The sequence below is a fragment of the Sciurus carolinensis genome, chromosome X, assembly GCF_902686445.1.
Source record: "Sciurus carolinensis chromosome X, mSciCar1.2, whole genome shotgun sequence".
Lineage (NCBI taxonomy): Eukaryota > Metazoa > Chordata > Mammalia > Rodentia > Sciuridae > Sciurus > Sciurus carolinensis.
In genome coordinates, this window is record NC_062232.1 from 117995273 (window position 1) to 118014652 (window position 19380).

The window sequence follows — 19380 nt, forward strand, 5'->3', positions numbered from 1 at the left end:
TGGCAAATGGAAGATGTATCATGAAAATGGAGAAAAAAAAGGCCCATCCCTGTTACTTCTGAGAAGCAGGCCCATGAACATTAAAAAAAATCTATAATCAATGAATATAGTTGATTGCACTATTTTCATGGAAAGTTTTCAAAGTCTTCATGGAAAGAACATTTGGCTCCAGAATCCATCATCTTTATGGAAATAGGTGTTCTGGAATCAAATTTGGTAAGACTTTTATAAAGTCCAATGACTGTTTAGTTTCTTTACTAAAGTTGTACTTCTAAGTGCTGTACCTGAATGGAAATCTAGTGCTTGGTGCCATGTAACTTTAGCTTAATGGGACTAATTAGTGAATGGAACTTCTGCTGGTTATCATTAACAGGATTTATTTTGTACACTAGAATGCCCTCTAGTATCCAAGGTGGATTTCAGGTGTTTGTTGAAGTGAGATCATTTTGATTCAGTTACCTGTCAATCATTAACCAAAGAGGTTACTAATGTGATTAATATAGCTGTATTTACCTGGAACCTGACCACCTCTTTTCCTTGAGTTGGTTTACTCCCCCTGTCCCCTGCCTCCCAATTATCTACTACTACACTGGGGACTACTAGAATTGAAATTTGTAGTCAAACAAAGTCACCTTATACTTCATTTTCATTTTTCACTTTTCTCCTAGCCACTTTCCTTATAACAGACATTTCTATAGCAACCAGCTGTGGCAAAGTATCATGAATGCAGCATGCGGTTGAGAAAACAGGAAATTAGTTCAAAATACTTATGTATAAATATACATGATCAACAATGGTGATAGAAAAGGGACCATTATCTTTGAAAAGGCAGAAAAACTTATTTTAGGTTTGGCCTACTTATTTTACTAAAGCAAAGGCTACACTCAAATGTAACTCATAATAGTTAAAGGTGGGTCTCAATTCTTTTTCTCTCTTATAACTTAGAAGGGCTTATAAGGACTTTACTCTGCCATCTGTCTACACTGGAAGGTAGCTTTTTAAAGTCAAACACACAAATGTGTGTGCACACTCGTATACACACACTCCTCCCAGGAAGGCGAGCTTTAAGGCAGTATATGTGAAGAACCAGGCAGAAGTTTAGGCGGACAGTCCCTGAAGCATTAGAGATTCTTCATTTTAGTTGCAGTATGTATATTTCTGGATTCTGTTCCTTACTTTAATTTCGTCTGCCCAATAAATTGCTAAAATAGGTATCAAACCCAGTTACAGAGGAATGGTGCATGATTTAATGCACCAATTTAATAAAATATCAGACTTTGGAAATGCAAAAGAAATTATATCTGGCTCGCTTCCCAAAAGGGTCTCATTCATCAAATATAATTGATCCTGCAGAGTTTAATGTTCTTCAGAACAAAGTTTCTACTGCTTTTGTCTTCAGAGAAGAGCAATATGAGAGTGGACTGGAGATGTGCTGAATACACCAATCAACTGTCAACATGGTGTCATGGTCAGCATGACTGGGAAGCATTGCTTTGTTCCTTCTGTAAGATAGTGCCGATCAGCCTAGCAGAACTTAAACAGTTAGTTGCTGGAACCATTCTGACACTCTGTGTAAACTCAGCTTGAAGCATAAAGTCAGGAGATAACTTTCTTAAACTAAACTAGTCAAGCCCTGACAGACTCATGCTTAAAATTCACCACCCTTCTACTAGAAATCTATCAGTCAATTATTTGTGTATCTTTTCTGGTATAGTACTATATTACTACATTACTTTGACTTGATGAATTACAAATGTATACAGAAATCACACAAATCAATTGCTTTGTGATTTAAAGGTCAGAGAAAAAATTTGACAGAAAAATTTAAGCTGTGCAAAATAACAATTTATATTTAAAATGATGATAAATTTTGAAAAACAATCTGTCCATTTCATGCTACTGATCTTTTGTTTGATTTCAAAAGGAAGTAGATGTAAGTAGAGATTAAAATTAGGGAGTTAAAATGCTAAAGGTTCAAATATAGATTTTTCTTAAAAAAAACTTATTTAGATTTTCACCTGCTGGTTCACAGGACTTTTGGTTTTCTGCAAGTCGGTATCCCTCAGTACAGGAACAAACCACCTTACTATCAACGTCTGTTTTACAAAACTGCTTGCATCTGCCATTCTTGATGTTGCATGTTGCATCTGGAAGAAAGCAAAATCAATAGTAATAGCATCATTTAACATGCCTTTCTAAAGGGTACTTGGGTGAACTGGGGTTGTGGCTCAGTTGTAGAGTGCTTGCCTAGCACATATGAGGCACTGGGTTCAATCCTCAGCACCACATATAAATAAATGTAAAGGTATTGTGTCCATCTACAACTAAAAATATATTTTAAAAAAGTACATGCAACTACTGACTCACATATGCATCAAATATAAGCTGAGAATATTCGTGGTGAGAAGCTTGGGAGCCTGGAGCTAATAGTGGAAAGAAAAATAAAATTCTCTGGCATAAAATAGTGGTAGTAGTATTTTGATTTGATGTAAAGCTGAATGACTAGATATTCTACTTTCACTAAATTATGGATTACAATTAAAAACCTGTTTATTGAAATGTAACACATTCAGAAAAGTGTACAAGACTTTTGTATGAATTTTCACAAAGTAAATACACCTATTTAATTGCTGCACAGATCAATACATAGGACATTATCAGAGCACCAGAAATTCTCCTGATGCTGTCTCCCAGTCTTGCTACCTTTCTTCCTTTTCAAAAGTTACCATTACTGCACTTCTGTGAATAGTTTTCCTAGTTCCTGACTTTCATGTAAACACATACTCACAATATATCCTCTTCTTTGTCTTTCATTTAACATTTTATAGATTCATCTATGTGATTTTGTGTAGCTGTAGTTCATTCACATTGCTGTGTAATATTCCATTGTATTAATATTACAACATTTATTCAGCCATTCTATTAATAGATATTTGGGTTGTTTTCCATTTGGGGCTTTTACGTATAATGCTTTAATAAACATTTTTGTACATGTATTCTGAAACAAAAGCTTGTGTTTTTGCTGGATTTATATGTATCAGTCAAATTATTGGATCATATGTTCAGGTTCAGAAGATAACTGCCAGGCAGTTTTCTGAAGCAATTTTACAAATTCAAATTTCTACCATTAGCATATATATATGGCAAATTTCTTCTTCCATTCTGGGACTTGACTTTTCTTTCTGGTGTGTTTTGTTGAACAGAATCTTTAAGTTTTAATATAGTCCATTTTATCAATTTTTTCCTTTGTGGTGAGTACTTTTTGTATGTAGTTTAAGAGATTTTTGCTTATCCCAAGTTAATGAATTTAAAACCTTATTGTTTTATATTTCACATTTAGATCTTTAGTTCACTTGTATTTGATTATGGTGCATGGTGTGAGGTAGGGATTCAGATGTATTTTCCCTTATATGGGTGTATAATTGGCCCATCACTATTCATTGAAAAGAATAATCATTCCCTACTCTACTGAAGTGGCATCTCTGTTGTAAATCAAGTTTCCATACATGCACATGAACTCTCCATGTTCCACTGATATATTTGTCTACCCTTGTGTCAGACTCTCTGTGTTCCACTGAGCTATTGGTCTACCCTTGTGTCAATACTACACTATCTTAATATATCTCTCTAACTCTTGATGTTTGGTAGTAAAAGTACTACAATTTTATTCTTTCTCAAAATTGTCTCCACTATCCTTGGCCCTTTGCATTTTCATGTATGTACATTTTAGAACTAGCTTTGTAGTCCTACTCCATATATACCAAAAAAATGCCTACTGTAATTTTGATTGGTGTTGCATTGAATCCATTAAGAGACAATTGTTATATTTACTGTATTGTATCCACTAATCCATGAATATAGCCTATCCATTCATTTATTTAGGTCTCCCCTAATTTTTTCAATAATGTTGCTTATTTTTGTGTATAAATTTTGCACATAGTTATTACTTTCATTCCTAAGCATTCATTTTTATTCTATTATAAAACTTATTTTCTAATTGTTGCTGGTATATGGACACATAATCAATATTTGTATGTCCAGCAGTCTTTCTGTATTTATTTCTTCTAATTCTTTGGGTGCTTTGGGTTTTCTATATATACAATCATTTTTCTGAAAATTATACTTTTATTTATTTTTTAAAAATATTTTTAGTTGTAAATGGACCTTTATTTTACTTTATTTTTAATTTTTTTTGTAATTGTAGAGGGACAGAATGACTTTATTTGTTCATTTTTATGTGGTGCTAAGGATTGAACCCAGTGTCTCACACATACCAGGCAAGTGCGCTACCACTGAGCCACAACCCCAACCTCACACTTTTATTTCTTTCAGCAAACAAGAAAAGCAGGAGCAGTCCCCTAATTTTCTGTAGATACTCCTTCTGCACTGAGGTGTAGTATCTGTTGCTTAGTTATTCTAGAAGTTGCTTGGCTTCCAGAGCTAGCCAGTTTAACAAGTTACCTCCAGAAGTAGAATCTGGAGATCCCTAGAAACTGGGGTGTTGAGAAGTCCATAAGGGCCTATAAACAACGTGAAGATGGATGAGATAGATAAGTATAAAACACAAGAGAATGAAATAGGGTCCTTTTAAATGCTAAAGATATTATGTGTTGACAGTGCTAAGCATTCCATTCTTACTCTGCTGTGAAATCTCCCTTGTTAATATGAAATATCTTTCTTTGTCTCCTGTAAAGCTTTTCATCTTAGATTCTATTTTGTCTGATGTTACAATTGCTTTGCTGGTTTTCTTTTTGTTAGCATTTACCTGATAATTCCTTTTATATTCCTTTCTCTTAGCCTCCTGGTGTAATTTTCTTTTAAGGACCTCTTTTGTCAACAGTATGCAAATTAGATTTTAACTTCAGACTGAAAGTTGTCATTAATACATTAGTCGAACCCCAATTCACATTAATTGTGATTCTTGGTATAGTTAGCTTATTCCTGCCATCTCAGTTTGTATTCTCTAATTACTGTGCTTTCTCTTTGTTTCTCCTATGCAGTCTTAATAACAGGAAGTAGCATGGTTCAGGGCTTGCTAGCTGAGACCTGCTCAGTTAGGAGAAATATGCTCTGCCCTTGGGCCTGTTTCTGTCTCTAGAGCAGCACTGGAACCCAATGAATATGAGACACATTCCACTTATATGTTCAACAACTATGCAGCTTTCAATAGAAATGCTAAGAAATGTTCAGTGTAGTTATCACGGACTGTTTGAAGAATGAGTGACTGTATTCAATACCTCCTATGTACCACCTTTATTCCTCTCAACCTCACCTATGTCTTTTACTGGTACTATAGTTATGGGCTCTACCTGTACTTTAGCTGACTTCACATGATTGCAGCTTTGAATTGCCTTGGCTTATATCTGGTCTAGGTGCATTTCACATCTTGCCTTGGGGCTTCTCTGCTGAAGTGAGGGATGTCATATGACTCTCTGGATGCCCAAGCACCCAATGGGAGCAGATGCTGATGAACAAATTCTTTCGCCTCTTCTTGTCTCTCAGGTGGACTAACCTAAGATCAGTTCACCTGGCTTTTGGAGATAGTCCCAGGAGATCAGTCAGTTGCAGTTCCAGGCAAGTAGTTTGATTACTGATAATCTTATTGGTTCTCCTTTCCTTATAGCCTTACTCTCCTGTTCCTTACTCTTGACTCCTATGACTTCACACCCTAATAAAAAAGCTTATGTTAACAGACTGTTTATTATGGGGGAACTCAAGCTAGCATAGTGACTATATGGTTTGGGAGGCTATCATGAATTTTTGAGTGATAAATCTAAATTTTAAAACTCTGGGCTATATATGCTAGCATAGACCTGAAGTAATACTTCAGTCCTTACTGATACTTCAGGAAATAAGGAAGGCAAGTCAGCTCTCATCAGGTGAACAAAGGGACTAGCCTGAGCTTTAATCTTTGTTACCAATAATCCATCAAGTGCTTGATCCAAAAAGATGATATTTTGTCTTTTTTATTCACTTATTTTTAGGACTATTTTCCTTAACAAATGCTGATAATATCCCTAGCTCTTTTCTTGTTATTGGCTATCATATTATTGCTACAAAGAAATACTAAGGTGTTCAGCCAAATCAAATACCACCTTTGGAATGTTCAGTCAATATGAGATTGTGATAAGTTAACAGAGGTGGGTGGTAGGAGTAGCCTCATTTTGTTCCAGGGCATGCACAGTGGGAATGAGTAAACGTGGTGTGGTTTTCCTCAATTCCCTTTCTGTGTCCTTGGCTAAGTAACTAGAACTCTTAATCATTGGAAAAATGAGGAACATTTGTCATTGCCTTTTGTGACCCAAAATGTTGCTGCCTCTCTTAATCTCTGACTTGGTTTGTGCATGTAGTGGGAAAGATGACTGCCTAATCAGCAGTCTTTTACCCTCAGGTAAAAGGCTCAGGATTCTAGAAACAGAACAATGGCATAGGGAATTCTGGGGAAGAGGTCAATAGGGCAGGACCTAAGAAACAATCAGAATGGAACTCATTCATCAATTATTGAGCACTAAGTCACATACTATGTTGGGTATGGGTTCTCCCTGATTTTGAGGCTGATTTCTGTGCCTAGACTGTCTGTTGAAGAGCATCAAGCATCTATTCTTCTTCCTGCATATTAGCATGAACACTATTTCTAATTCCCTTGTGCCTACTGACAAAAGTTATAGTTTTATTTTACCCTACTTTCACCTTCCCTGATATATCTACTGATGTGCCAAGCAAAACTTGGACAAAAGATGTTCTGTATAACAAGTTTACCAAAAAGTGGTTAAATTCAACATTCTTCAGTTAAACGTTCTTTTTTCCCCCTCCACAGAAATACATAGTAAATAAGACAGAAGTGTCTGTGATATGCTGCAAAAATGAAAAATAAAAACCCAAGTATTTATTGCTTGTGAATTTTTTCTTTTCATCCTACCTTACTGTGGGAAAATGCTTCTTGTATTCTTTAGAAGGGGCAGAGATGACTGAATCCTTATAGACCTTGATCTCTCTGAAAGAGATTTGGATTTGATGTGCAGCTGGGAACATATGGAGGCCTTTATTCTAGCCAAAGGACCCAGTAACCAATTAATTGCTATTCTTCTAACCAGAAAGCATGCCCTCAATGTTTGTACTTCTCTCCCCTGAGGAAGAACTTGATTGCAAGGGGAAAAGAAAACAAAAAGGTCCTGACAATGGAAATCTCCTTTCCTTTTCTAAGACAGGGTAAAGCAAGGCATTTGGGGCAAAGAGACTCTATAAACTGTGCTATCTAGTGGCTTTTGAGATTAGTCTTTAGTTCAGCTGGAGGCAACAAGCTTAAATAGGAGTTTGTATATGCTTTTGTTGTTACTTTCTTAGAGTGTCTGAGATAAAGAACATTTTGAGAGAATTCCCAATTTGATTGTGAATTAAAAGAGCTGAAAAGATTTTTCTAAACCTTGATCAGATTGTTTGGGTGAAATCAATATACCCTAGAGGCCAAGTGTTGTGGTGGCTGTAGAAATGTGGGAACTTGAAAGTATTGAGACCATGCCAGTCGTAGACTTAGCATTTTTTCTCTGTGGACCATGACCTCACACATATATAAAGAGTGTTACAGATATTTTGTGCCTATATTTATTTACATTGCTTGAGGCAATTCTCTTCCTTCTTTTAAAACATCTGTATTTTTAAACTAGATAGAGACATTTATGTTTTCAATGATAGTTTACTACAACATAGTAATGGAGACTAATTGAGTTATTCATTTTCTTAGCTCTAATAGCTTTATTATTTAAGCCGATAATGAATGACTAAGGATTTCTGTATTTCCATAATAGCAGGATCAAATTTATCTAGATAAATCTGAATTTAAAATTATAACCTTTCAGATGAAAATAGCACTTTAGATATGTTAGGCCAATGAACACATCCACAGGAAAGTTAACCCAGAAATTGGCTTGTCCCCACACTGGAACACCTAAGCGAAGGGGAGTCCAGCCCAGTTGTACTAGTTCATCCACCTGCATTTGCTGTTTTCTTTCTTTTTACCTGCTTTTTCCATGTTACATTTTTCTTTTCTTCTAAGATCTTTTAGATCTTAAGGGACGATGATCAATCAATTTCCCCTTAGTACTGAAAGGATTTCTGAACAACATTTCAGGTGACTTTTTTCCCCCTTTCTCAATAGGACAAGTGCACCTGCTACATTTCATTTCATTTTGTTCCTTTTTCATCTGTCAGGTGGCTGGCTATGATGCCTTAACAGTGTCCTGCTAATTTTCTACTCTTTTTCCTAGTTATGTAGCCTGTGGTATCAGATTCTTTCCCTGGGATTGCATCTCTATTCTTCTACAGTTTTAGAGCAGAAAGAGTGTTCCTTTGTAGCACTGTGTGCTAATCATGGTCAGAATACCTGTACTATTGTATCCAGAGCTAATAATCAATTAGGTAAAGGACTTAGGGGTTTGCTCCAGTTACCAAAACCTCAAAAATATTCTAGGCTTTAAGTATATAATAATCCTAAATTTTTAAAAATGTGATTAGTATGGTCAAATTTGGGAATGACCTCTAATCTTTGTCAACAAATTTAACAGGTGAAGTGGTTTGTATGAGTAGAGCAGTTCCTATTATATGGGATAGTTGGACGGTCATACCCCTGGTTCTGTGCATAATTGACTTCTACTGCCTAGGCTGATAGCAATTTAGTCATGAGTTCAAACAATTTTATGGGTTCAATTTTCTCTGAGTTTTGAGCATAGTTGTTAGAAGCACGGGTTTTAGTCAAACTGAAATTCAAGTCCTGGCTCAACCACTTATACCTCTCTGATTTTTGAGCTGTTGGAGCTGTAGATTTCTCATGCATACAGTGGAGATAATAATGGTACTGACCACATATGGTTGTATTGAGGATTAATAAATAGAGTGAAACAATATTATCATCTAATGTTAGCTACCAGATAGTGTTACTGCTCTGAATATGATTGCTTGAGCTTATATCTGGCAAACTGTGACTACAGATGAAGTGACTGTTTATAAACTTTGAAATTGTTTTTTTTGGTACTGGGGGTTGAACTCAGTAACACCTTGACACTGAGCTGCATCCTCAGTTCTTTTTATTTTTATTTTAATTTTAAGACAGGGTTTTGCTAAATTGCTGGCCTTGTCCTCCTGCCTCAACCTCCTACGTTGCTGGGATTACAGGTGTGTGCCACCTGTACTGAGCCTGAAAGTATGTTTTTAAGAGAAGCTCATGATACATAAACATTGCATTTTCCAGTTTCATCTGGTTTCAAAAGGAAACTTTGAACCATGAATAATCAAAAAAATATTTACTTACCTAATTCACAGTTCTTTCCTTCAAATCCAAGTTGACACCAACATTCGTAGGAATTAATGTCATCCTTGCAACTGCCGCCATTTAAACATGGATTGGACTCACACTGATCTCCATCTTTGAGATAGGTTAAGAAATGGAAAATTATCAGATAAATTGCTTAGGATGTCCAGTCCTCCCCTTATGGGGATAGGAGTCTGATTTTTGAGCCAGAGCAGGACAATTGACTTGGAAGGCAGTTGCCTATAGGCAAGTGTTGCTTCTGTCTTACTTGGTTTCTAAAAAACAGCCCAGCAAAGATTTTTAGGTTAACCCTGTCCCAGGAAATTGCCCCAAGGAAGGCATGTACACAGTTTATGCAATCCAAGGAAAGAGAGAGAAGAACATCTTTATATAAGAAATGTACCATATTGGTATAGGATGAGAATTATATAGAATTATAGCAGATAATTCTACATCAAAGCAAATCATTTCAACAAACATCGCCTACATATCATACAAAGCCTGATTTTTTGCAGGTCTTGCTGAGCAAGCAGAGTGAGATAATAAATGGTGCTTCCACTCAAGGAATTGGTGGCCTAGGCATGGAACAAATGTATTATCACTTAACCTTTAAGTATCATATATAGTAAGGGTTCAAGACAATAGAAAAGAAGCCAGAAGCATCTGTTACTGCTTAAAGATAGTTTACTGTCTTACAAGTTAGGTTCCAAATGGTTTAGGTAAAGTGAGAAACAATGTTCAATATATCATATGGAATTTTAAAAGATTCTGCAGTGTGCTTTATTTGGGCATAGATTGGCTTTCCAATGTACCTTTTCTGAAGTTTCTACATTTGCAGTTCTTGAAAGTCTTTGAAGACACTGGTAGTAAGACGATAGGAGGAAGGCATAGGCAAGAGGGGATGGGTCAGGATGAGAAGGGACTCTGTAAGTTTGATTTCTTCATTCTCTGTCTCAATGCATACTTCTAAGAAAACTTCAGGAGAAAAGAATGAATACAACCAGAAGGGAGAGTGGTGCACACTTTGAGCTCAGAAAAATAGCCCTGAGGAAAGAACAGTAGCTAGATCAGTAAGACGCGATATATGAGTAAGAAAAGAGTAAGAGATAATGATGACAGTAGGAGTCAAAGAAAGAGAAAAGGGGGAAAATCAAAGAGAAATTTCTAATTATTAGTTACACATCAAAGCAAAACTCTAAAATCCAGTGTGTGGATGCCTGCCCATTCTCCCTCCTCTCTGATGAAGCATGTATTCAGGTTCCATTAATTAAGGGACTAATATCACTTTCTCAGAAGTAGTCTCTCTCTGGAAAATCTGCTTGCTATAAAAATTAGACCTTGTCCCCTCTGCCCCTTGATCCAATGTGCTCTTGCACAGATACTTCAATTTGTTCCAATTCTATGAAAACAAAATACATTATCTCTGGTTTATTATTATTGATGTTCTGAACTGGTCTAAAAAACGAGCTACATTTGCACTTTATATTATAGACCAACAAATCTGAATTATTTAGGATGTTTCACTGAAAGGGTCTGGGCTTGCAGCCAGCTACACAGGAACTCATTTGCTGAGACATATCTTTAAAATGAGTGTCATTTTATCCTGCATTTGGTTCTCCTTTAGGTTCTTGTCTGTGTGTACTTAGGACTCAGACAAAGCCATAGTCAGTAGGGGTCAAAGACAACAAGAAACAAGGCCTTGCCAAGTGAGAGATTCCCATTTAAGACTACTAGGTTCCTGTTTAATGAATAACTGTGTTTAGATTTGAAGGCCATGAAGTATAATAGTGGAAGCAAGGGATTGGGTTTTCTTCTGGGTTCCGTGACTTCTTAGCTGCGTGACCTTTGGCAAGTCCCTCAACCTCCCTAAGCCTCAGTAGCCTTCTATGCAAAAATGAGATTCATAAGGCTTTGCTCACAAGGATGGTGTGAGAGTTAAATGTTATAGGAATGCTATAAACTCCTTCTGAAAACTGCATTCTCTAAAGTTCCTGACAGATGCTAGTTAATGTGATTAGGTGGTGATTCTTCTTCAACCACCTCTTTGTGTGGCGAGTTAAAGGTAGAGAACAGGACAGCAGTGAGGAGCCTGGATCCCTGCTGTATGTGAGAAATAGCATAAGCTACTTTTTTTGTGGATTGGAATCTCAGCTGCATGTGGAAAGAGACATGGAGTTTGTTTCTTTTTAGTTCTTGTTTTTATTTTGTTTTTTGGTAGACCAAGCATTAGTGACAGAAGCATACCCTTGATGTTTCCCAGGTATCTAAACCTGAGGTATAGCAAACAATGCACCTGTGTGACCTAGAAGGCAGGTGCCCAACTTCAAAATATGCTGCTGAAACTGTGGTGTACGTGGGGTGGGCAATGAAGGAATCATGGGGACTTAAATATAACTAGGAATATTGATTTTGGAAAAGTAGATGTCGATTTGGTTTTAAAAGTATGTCACAAGATTCAAAGTTTTAAATTCATTAGGAATAAAGAATTTAAAAGACTTATTTGGATGAATATTAGGTGGGATATTTCAGTAGAAAGTCATGGTAGCATTCATTCCTAAGAACAAGGCAGGGAAGATAAAGCAATATAACAGAGAGAATGTTTTCTTTGCTCATGAATTAAAAACAAAAAACAGGGAGATTATGGGTTATGAGGGTATAAGAACACCTAATAGTGTCTTCAGAATGGGAACTGTGGCAAATAGAAAGGGACTTCAAATTGATGGACTTCAGTAAATTTGGGGTTCAGGCTAATTTGTTCCTATCCATGCAGAGTCTTAGCTAAGTCAATCTGTGAAACTTCCCTTGACTCAAAATCCTGCTGGCTTTGAAGTTAGTTTTAAAATGAGTTGTTATTAAAGTGTGACTTTTCCTCCTTTTCTTCAATTTAGTAGACAAATATTTACTGAGTACCTTTGTTCCAGATATTGTTCTAGGTGCTAGGAATACATCAGTAAATGAAACAATTGAATCCCTACCAAAATGAAGCTTATATTATTGGGTGAGGTAGGGGGGAATGGAGAAAATCAAGGATAAATAGTATAAGTAAGAAAATGCTATGATATATAACATGGCAAATAGTGTTCCAGGTTGAGTATCCCTAATCTGAAAATCCAAAATCCAAATTGCTCCAAAATCCAGAACTTCATGAGTGCCAACATGACACCACAAGTGGAAAATTCTACACCATAAAACTTTGTTTCATGCATGAAATGATTAAAAATGTTGCATGAAATTACCTTCAGGCTATATGTATAACAGTATATGAAACACAAATGAATCCTGTGTTTAGACTTGGCTCCCACCCCCAAGATATCTCATTACATTTAAATAAATATTCCAAAATCTGAAAAAAATTGTGAATCTGAAACAATCATTTTGGGTAAGGATTATTCAACCTTTAGTACTAAAAACAGAGCACGAAATTGTTGTCTGGAGTGGTGGGGTTCCTGGGGTAAGTTGAACTATTAATAGATGGTCAAAGTAGGCCTCATAGAGATGGTGACATTGGGGCAAAGACCTGAAGGAGGCTAGGCAGTGAGCCCAGGGGAAGCTGGGACAAGCCAGCTAAAATAGCCAGGTAAAGCCTCTAGTGTGGGAGCATCCTAGTGCAAGCAAGGAGCCCAGTGTGTAAGGTGGAGAGGAGGTTAGAAGGGTGTGCATGCAAGGGTGATGGTGGAGGAACTTTTAGGCCATTATAATGAGGAATACTTTTAAGACTTGTCAATCAGCATTCTCTGAATCTCTGCTGAGGTTTGTAAAATCTTATTCAGTTCCATGATGCAGTCATTTGGGTTTCTTCCTTCTAGCTTCCTGGGTGGAATGATGATCTTTGTGAAACCCTGAGGAGGAGTTAACTTATCTGCCAGCTGATCCCTCCCACGCTGGCATAACCCTGTAGTATATCAACATTCAATCTTGGGTTAAAGAGTTGGGTTTATTTTTCTGAGTTGTTTTGACAGAGTTTACTATATTATTTCTTTATTCAGGGGAAAAATGCATAATCGAGGATAAAATGAATTACTTACCAACATATTGCTTCCAAAATTCTGTCTATAAAGAATAAAAAAGAGGACAAGTTAATGGTAGTATTTAAAGTGCTTTGATGTTGATTCCTTCTCTTATATAACATTTATAATGTAAATATATGTATGAATGTCTTAAAATTCCAAAGAGAAATTTTTGCCTTTTTCTTTTTAAAAGGTATTCTGTCCTTTGTTCTGCAACTGAAGGATATTATGTGGAAATACTCACAGTCTTTTCAGTATTTTCAAAAACTTCTCGGGCTTCTTCAAAACTACACTTTTCTTCTATGCATTCTCTCTCAAGGTTCCCTCGAACAAACTCTTCCAATTTCCCTGAATTATACCTCTTTGGCCGGCTTAGAATTTTGGTGGCATTTTCATGATCAAGAAAAACTGAAATTTAAAAGAACCATTATTTAGCTTTAGAAAAAAGAAAACATCATGAAAATTAAACACATCTCTTAAGAAAGGCTTTGTTTTTAATCCAAGTAATCCCAAAGCCAATTTCTCTTTGGGGCATGGAGCCAAAATCTATGATGATCCCACGGTACTGTATAAACATGGAGATTTAGGAATTAAAATTCAATTTTTCTTTTAGTTAGGAGAGCTCCAATAATAAAAGGTCAGATTTTTAGCCATATTTGAATTTGCTTTGGATGAAAAAGAAAGTTCTCAAATAAGCAGTTAACTTCACACTTTGTCATCGCTTGAAAATAGCTCATTGCAGATCCTTGCAAGGTGATCCATCACCCTGGCTGGGCTGTGTTTTCAGGATGCAGTTGCCCAGTGACTTTGCAACAAATGTCTCTTGAAGAGCAGAAGCCTAATTGTGGGTTCAGCTGCAAATGTGACCCTAGTGCCTCCATTTGATGTTAAAATAAAACTAGTGCATCATTATTTTTTTAATCTTCAGACTCATAACACTTTCAGTTGGCCTATATTATAGGAATTCCAGTGATGTAAGCTTTTGTCTGGATTTCAGGACATGGTTTATTTTAACTATGACTGCGTAGTCTATAGGGACGTTCCTGAACTCTGGAGGATTGAGGCCTTCAAATTCTTTCCCTCCTTCCCTGCCTTACCCCTCTCTGTGTCTGTCTTTTTCTCTCTGTTTCTCATCCTATACACACATGCACACACACATTCTCTCTCTCATATGTATGGGTGTACCTGTATGTAATTAATAGTAGTAACTCAAGAAGTTGCCTGGATTGTTCCTTTTTTCAGGAGATTATGAAGGAAGGAAGGAAAGAAAAGAAAAGGAACAAGGAAGGGAAGAAGGAAGGAAAAGGGGAAGATAGAAGGGAAGAAAAAGAAATGAACTAAATTACCTTATTTTTATAAGGTAATGCCTTGGTATCCTTGTCCCCTTTGGGCTCACTGTTTGTTTTTCTAAATTTAGCCTAGGTTTTTCTCTTCCACATTACACTTTCCAACTTCCTCAGATTCCCTTTACCCCTTGTAACTGCTGCACCACCCCTGCAATCCCAAGACCTAGAACTGTGTAGCCATTTGCCTTATTTCTTTTCTGAGGCAGCTGAGCCTTTAGAGATATGGATCACCAAATTTCACATGGGTACCATCACATATTGCTGCCTCTCGACTCCTCCAGGTCCATCTCTTTGCTCAGCAATCCATTTACTTGGTCCTGGGCACTGCTAAATAGAATCCATGTCTGCATTCATTTATACTATGGTTGAGTGAAAAAGCAGTGTTTAGAATCAGATCAGACAGACCTGGTTTTGAATCACATATCTGATTCTTACTGTGTGAACTTGGACAAGTCACATAATCTTTGTACCTTAACTTTCTGAAATGTAAAATGGGTTTAACAGTCGTATGATAAGAGCATTCACCAGGCTGGGATTGTAGCTCAGTGGTGGAGTACTTGCCTAGCACATGTGAGGCACTAGGTTTGATTCTCAGCACCACATAACAAATAAAATAATTAAATAAAGGTATAAAAAAAGAGTATCTGCCTTACCATATTATTGACAGGATCAGTGAGATAATCTGTATACCAGTGTATGTTGGTTGTCTTTCACCTATTTCTCTCATCTGACCCTTCTTTCCTTCTCAATTTTCTCAGTTCTCTCTAGCTCTTTAATGCACTTTGGCAGCTCTTTTCCTTCCATACTCCCATCCATATAATGAAAAGACTGTCACAATCAGCAATGACCTTGTAAAAGATAATTTTTAGCTCATGTATTTCCTGACCAAAACATTTCTAATTGTTGATCTCTGTCTTTTTAGGAAACTCTTTCCATGAAAGCCCTCTATCTAGTCTTTGCTCTAATTCTTTGCTCTAATTCTTGTTATCCATCTATCTCTTGAATCAATGGACTCTCCTTCCTCTGACTGACCCTTAAATGTTCAGGGTTGCTCCAGGCTCCAGCTCCAGGATTTTAGCTTTTAACTTTTAACTTCATACATTGTTGCCAGGGCTGGGACTAGAGTAAGGTTTACAAGGTATCTGGGATACAACATTCAAGGAATCCAGATGTGCAAGTGCATTTGTGTCCTATGGACCTCATTTGCTGTGCCCTAGTTTGGCTCTAACCCTTTCAACAAAATTTATTGAGCATTCAATCACTACCTCTAGACCCTGGACTAGATGCCACAATGTCCACATTCACTCCTTAGATGCTTACATACATGTGACTGTAACTGCTGCTTATACCACACTGATTCCCAAATATCCATCTCTAGGCAAATATGTCTTCTGAATCCCAGATCATCTTTCCAACTCCCTAAGTGTATACCATAATGTGGCTGGTGATAGCTGATATTTATACAGTGCTTCTGTTGCGCTGGACACTGCTCAGTACTTTGCATCCATTATCTCACTTCATCCTCACAATGGTCCCATGAGATTAGGTACTGTCATCTCATTTTTGTAAGTGAGGAAAACTAAAGTTCCAAGAGGTTAAGTAATTTGCTCAAGGTACCACACTAAAGCATCAGAGCTAGGATTTAGACTCTGTAGTCTGACTACAGAGTCTGTTCTTAGGCACTCTGCTCTTTCTGCAATCATATCAAAGTCAAAATGCCTAAGATGTGCTCCATATACTTCCCCAGAACCTTCCATACTCTTGTGGTTATTACATCATATCAGTTCTACTTCCTTAATATCTTTAAATTCCTTCTTTGGACCGCTGTTGTCCAGGTTCCAACTCTTGTGTCTCACCTGGATTATTGCAGTAACCTTAAGACTGGTCTCAAAATCTTGCCCTCCCACCAGTTCATTAGAGTGTTACCAGATGAAGCATCTGAACTCAACCATCAGTGTTACTCCTTATGTTTATTTACACTTATGATACCGTCATATTTTGTTCTATTGTCCAGTCTTCTTAGTTTAGGGTCTTTATTATCTGATGACCTGGCTCTGCCTAGTTTTCCTCACTTGTCACAGTCAAGGTGAAGCTCTTGAAATACCTCACGTTGTTGTGGATCTGAATTTTTGCATGTGAGGGATCACCTCTGCATAGAACACCCTAGATCAGATATTTAAGGACAGTGGACTCCTATTCATGTCTTAAGACCCAGCTCCAAATATTGTCTGTTTGTCAAGTATTTCCCCATTTATTGTGTCCCTTTGTGCTCCCTTAGCATGTATTACACATTTTATTACTATATCAAAATCTCTCACCCAATCTCATGATGCTTTAGGTCAAAGAGGAAGTCTGGTTTATGCCCATGCCCCTGATACCATGCCATAGTAACTTGATGAAACTGAACTGATTTCAGAATAATTTTGATTTCTAAATTCCAGATTGATGCAGTAATACTTAAGAGTAGCAGCCATGAAAATGCAATATCTCCTCTTTCCAGAAGCCAGTGACAGTTTTACAGAAGAGAGTACTGTATGAATGCTGTCCATACCTAGGCAAATTACCCTAGTCCTCTCCTCAAGGGCCTTTTAATTCTTACAACAGTGACTCCATAATCCCAATGCCTTTGTTCTCAGTGTTTTCTGGGGATTATATATTTAACCCCTATTCAGGATTATCTCTAGTCATTGTTTCCCCAGTTCTGAAACCCTGGTTTCTCTTTCAATCATTTTTCACCCCAGCATCTGAGGTTTTCAGGGGGGCAGCAGCCCTCTTATAACCTCCATCATCTCACCACTTATTTTAAAGGAAGGGTTTGAATCCTTTGTCCTCCCATATGTCACACTGATGAGATATGTCTAATGACCTGGCTTCATGTCCTGCTGTGTGAGTTTTCCAACATTTTTTTTTATTTAATTCTACCCACTTTGCTAGTTCAATTTAACCTTTGCATTCTCATATCATTATTTCTGTATTTCAGTCTGATTCCATAGCTGACATCATGTCTAGAATGGAAACCACAGGACCAGTCTGCTTTCTGGTGATGCTTTAGGGTTGGCACCCCTGATCCTGGCACTGTCAGCTACTAGTGTTGATTCTAGTAGGTTGACAAGTAAGTGTGATAAATGCTTCCTGTGAGAACATGCCATTTGTCTAAATGGAATAAGTTCTTCCCTGTGTACCTTCTCCTAGAGAGTATTATTGTCGCTGTAGTTGTGAAAAAACAAAGTGATATACATTGCATTAACTAAGTACCTACTCTTTCCATCAGTTTGTGGACTTGTTTTTGTTCCCTAGGGAGCTCATCTGAGTATCAGATATCAACTCTGAGACATTATGGAATCAGAGAAAAATATGATTTATTCCCAATCCATGGAAAAATTTTTCACGACAAATAACAACTTATTAATGAATGGTTAATCTTCTGGTATTAACTAAAGCTTTAAATGGAAGGTTATAATTTTAAAAATTAAAGACATACCTCATTATATAGTTTTAAAATTTTGAAACTTATCATGTTATCTTCAAATAAAACTTTTTGTGTAAATAAAATTGTTTGTAGTTTTGATGTTTTCCATTTTGGTTTTAAAGTGGTAAGTAAAAAAGTATTTTTTTTTTTTTGCATATTCTGCTGTTCCCTTGTTATTGTCCTACTTTCAACGTTTTAAAACCAAGGAGGCAAATGTTTTCTGAGGGGAATTACACAGTAAGATCATAAGTTCAAGAGTGTCCATTAAATAAAAAGTGCATCAAAAGCATTGTAAATCTATTTAGTTTTAAAAATGAAGAAGACCCATCTACCACAGAGCCAGCACTTTTCAATGCACATGCTGGCTTCTAGAATCTTAAAACTACCAAATCATATAATCATTATTTAGTGAAGAAGACAACACAGACATTTCTATATCTAAAAGACAATTGTATTCAAAGTATTTTTAAAAAGGAAACAAACCTGTACATTCAGCATTGAGTAGATATCCAAAAAGGCAGATGAAGATGAGGCCTGGTGATTCTGCCATGATCATGTTCAGGCACTGCATAACCTTTGCTAGCAGATTGTGCAAGTGGAAAAGTTGATCAATTGTTCCAAAGTACAACCAGAGCTCTATTTACTTCTGGGAATAATGTTCATCTCTGTTGGTGGGTCTTTGGGCTTTTTCCAATGGCCTCATGGGTCAATTGAAGAGAATGGGCAGTGGTCATCATTCAAATTCACCTCTGATTTCATGGGCTTTTGCAACAGTAGCTGACTAGAGGCTGAAGCAGGAAGTGACACATCTTCAGAGTAGGGATAGGTGCAGTGGCTATAGCTTCTGTGAGAGCCAGTTCCATCAGTGGGACCCATTTTATCTTTGTCATGATTCTGTATGGTGAAACATATGGACTTCGTTTCAGAATACATGTATGTATGAATGTGTATATATGTCCTCACATGTGTACATGTAGATGTGTACTCATTTACATACATATGTGTATTCATACACATATAAGCATATATTAATATAAACAAGTAAATTTGTGAATATTATCATATAATAGTATATATTAATATATGGTGTTATACCACTACACATATAGTGTTGACAGTAGATACAAGTATGCTACCATTTACCTGCTATTCTTTGTGATATTATTGTGAAATATTTTACTTTTACACATTATACATCCTATGTTGTTATTTCTTTTGTTTTAAATAATCAACAATCTTTCAAAGAAATTTTAA

The 19380-nt window shown here is 36.6% G+C and overlaps 1 protein-coding gene across 1 annotated transcript in view; it reads right to left on the reverse strand.

Moving 5' to 3' along the window:
• The window catches only part of F9 (coagulation factor IX), a 30651-nt gene extending 11889 nt beyond the window's left edge, over positions 1-18762 (reverse strand). Inside the window, exons 1-5 of the mRNA XM_047537173.1 lie at positions 18610-18762; positions 13556-13719; positions 13330-13354; positions 9305-9418; positions 2019-2147 (exon numbers count right to left, since the gene is read on the reverse strand). Of these exons, the coding sequence (XP_047393129.1) occupies positions 2019-2147; positions 9305-9418; positions 13330-13354; positions 13556-13719; positions 18610-18697 (520 nt within the window). The 5' untranslated portion in view covers positions 18698-18762. The remainder of the gene's footprint in view (positions 1-2018; positions 2148-9304; positions 9419-13329; positions 13355-13555; positions 13720-18609) is intronic.
• Positions 18763-19380: the final 618 nt, after the last annotated feature.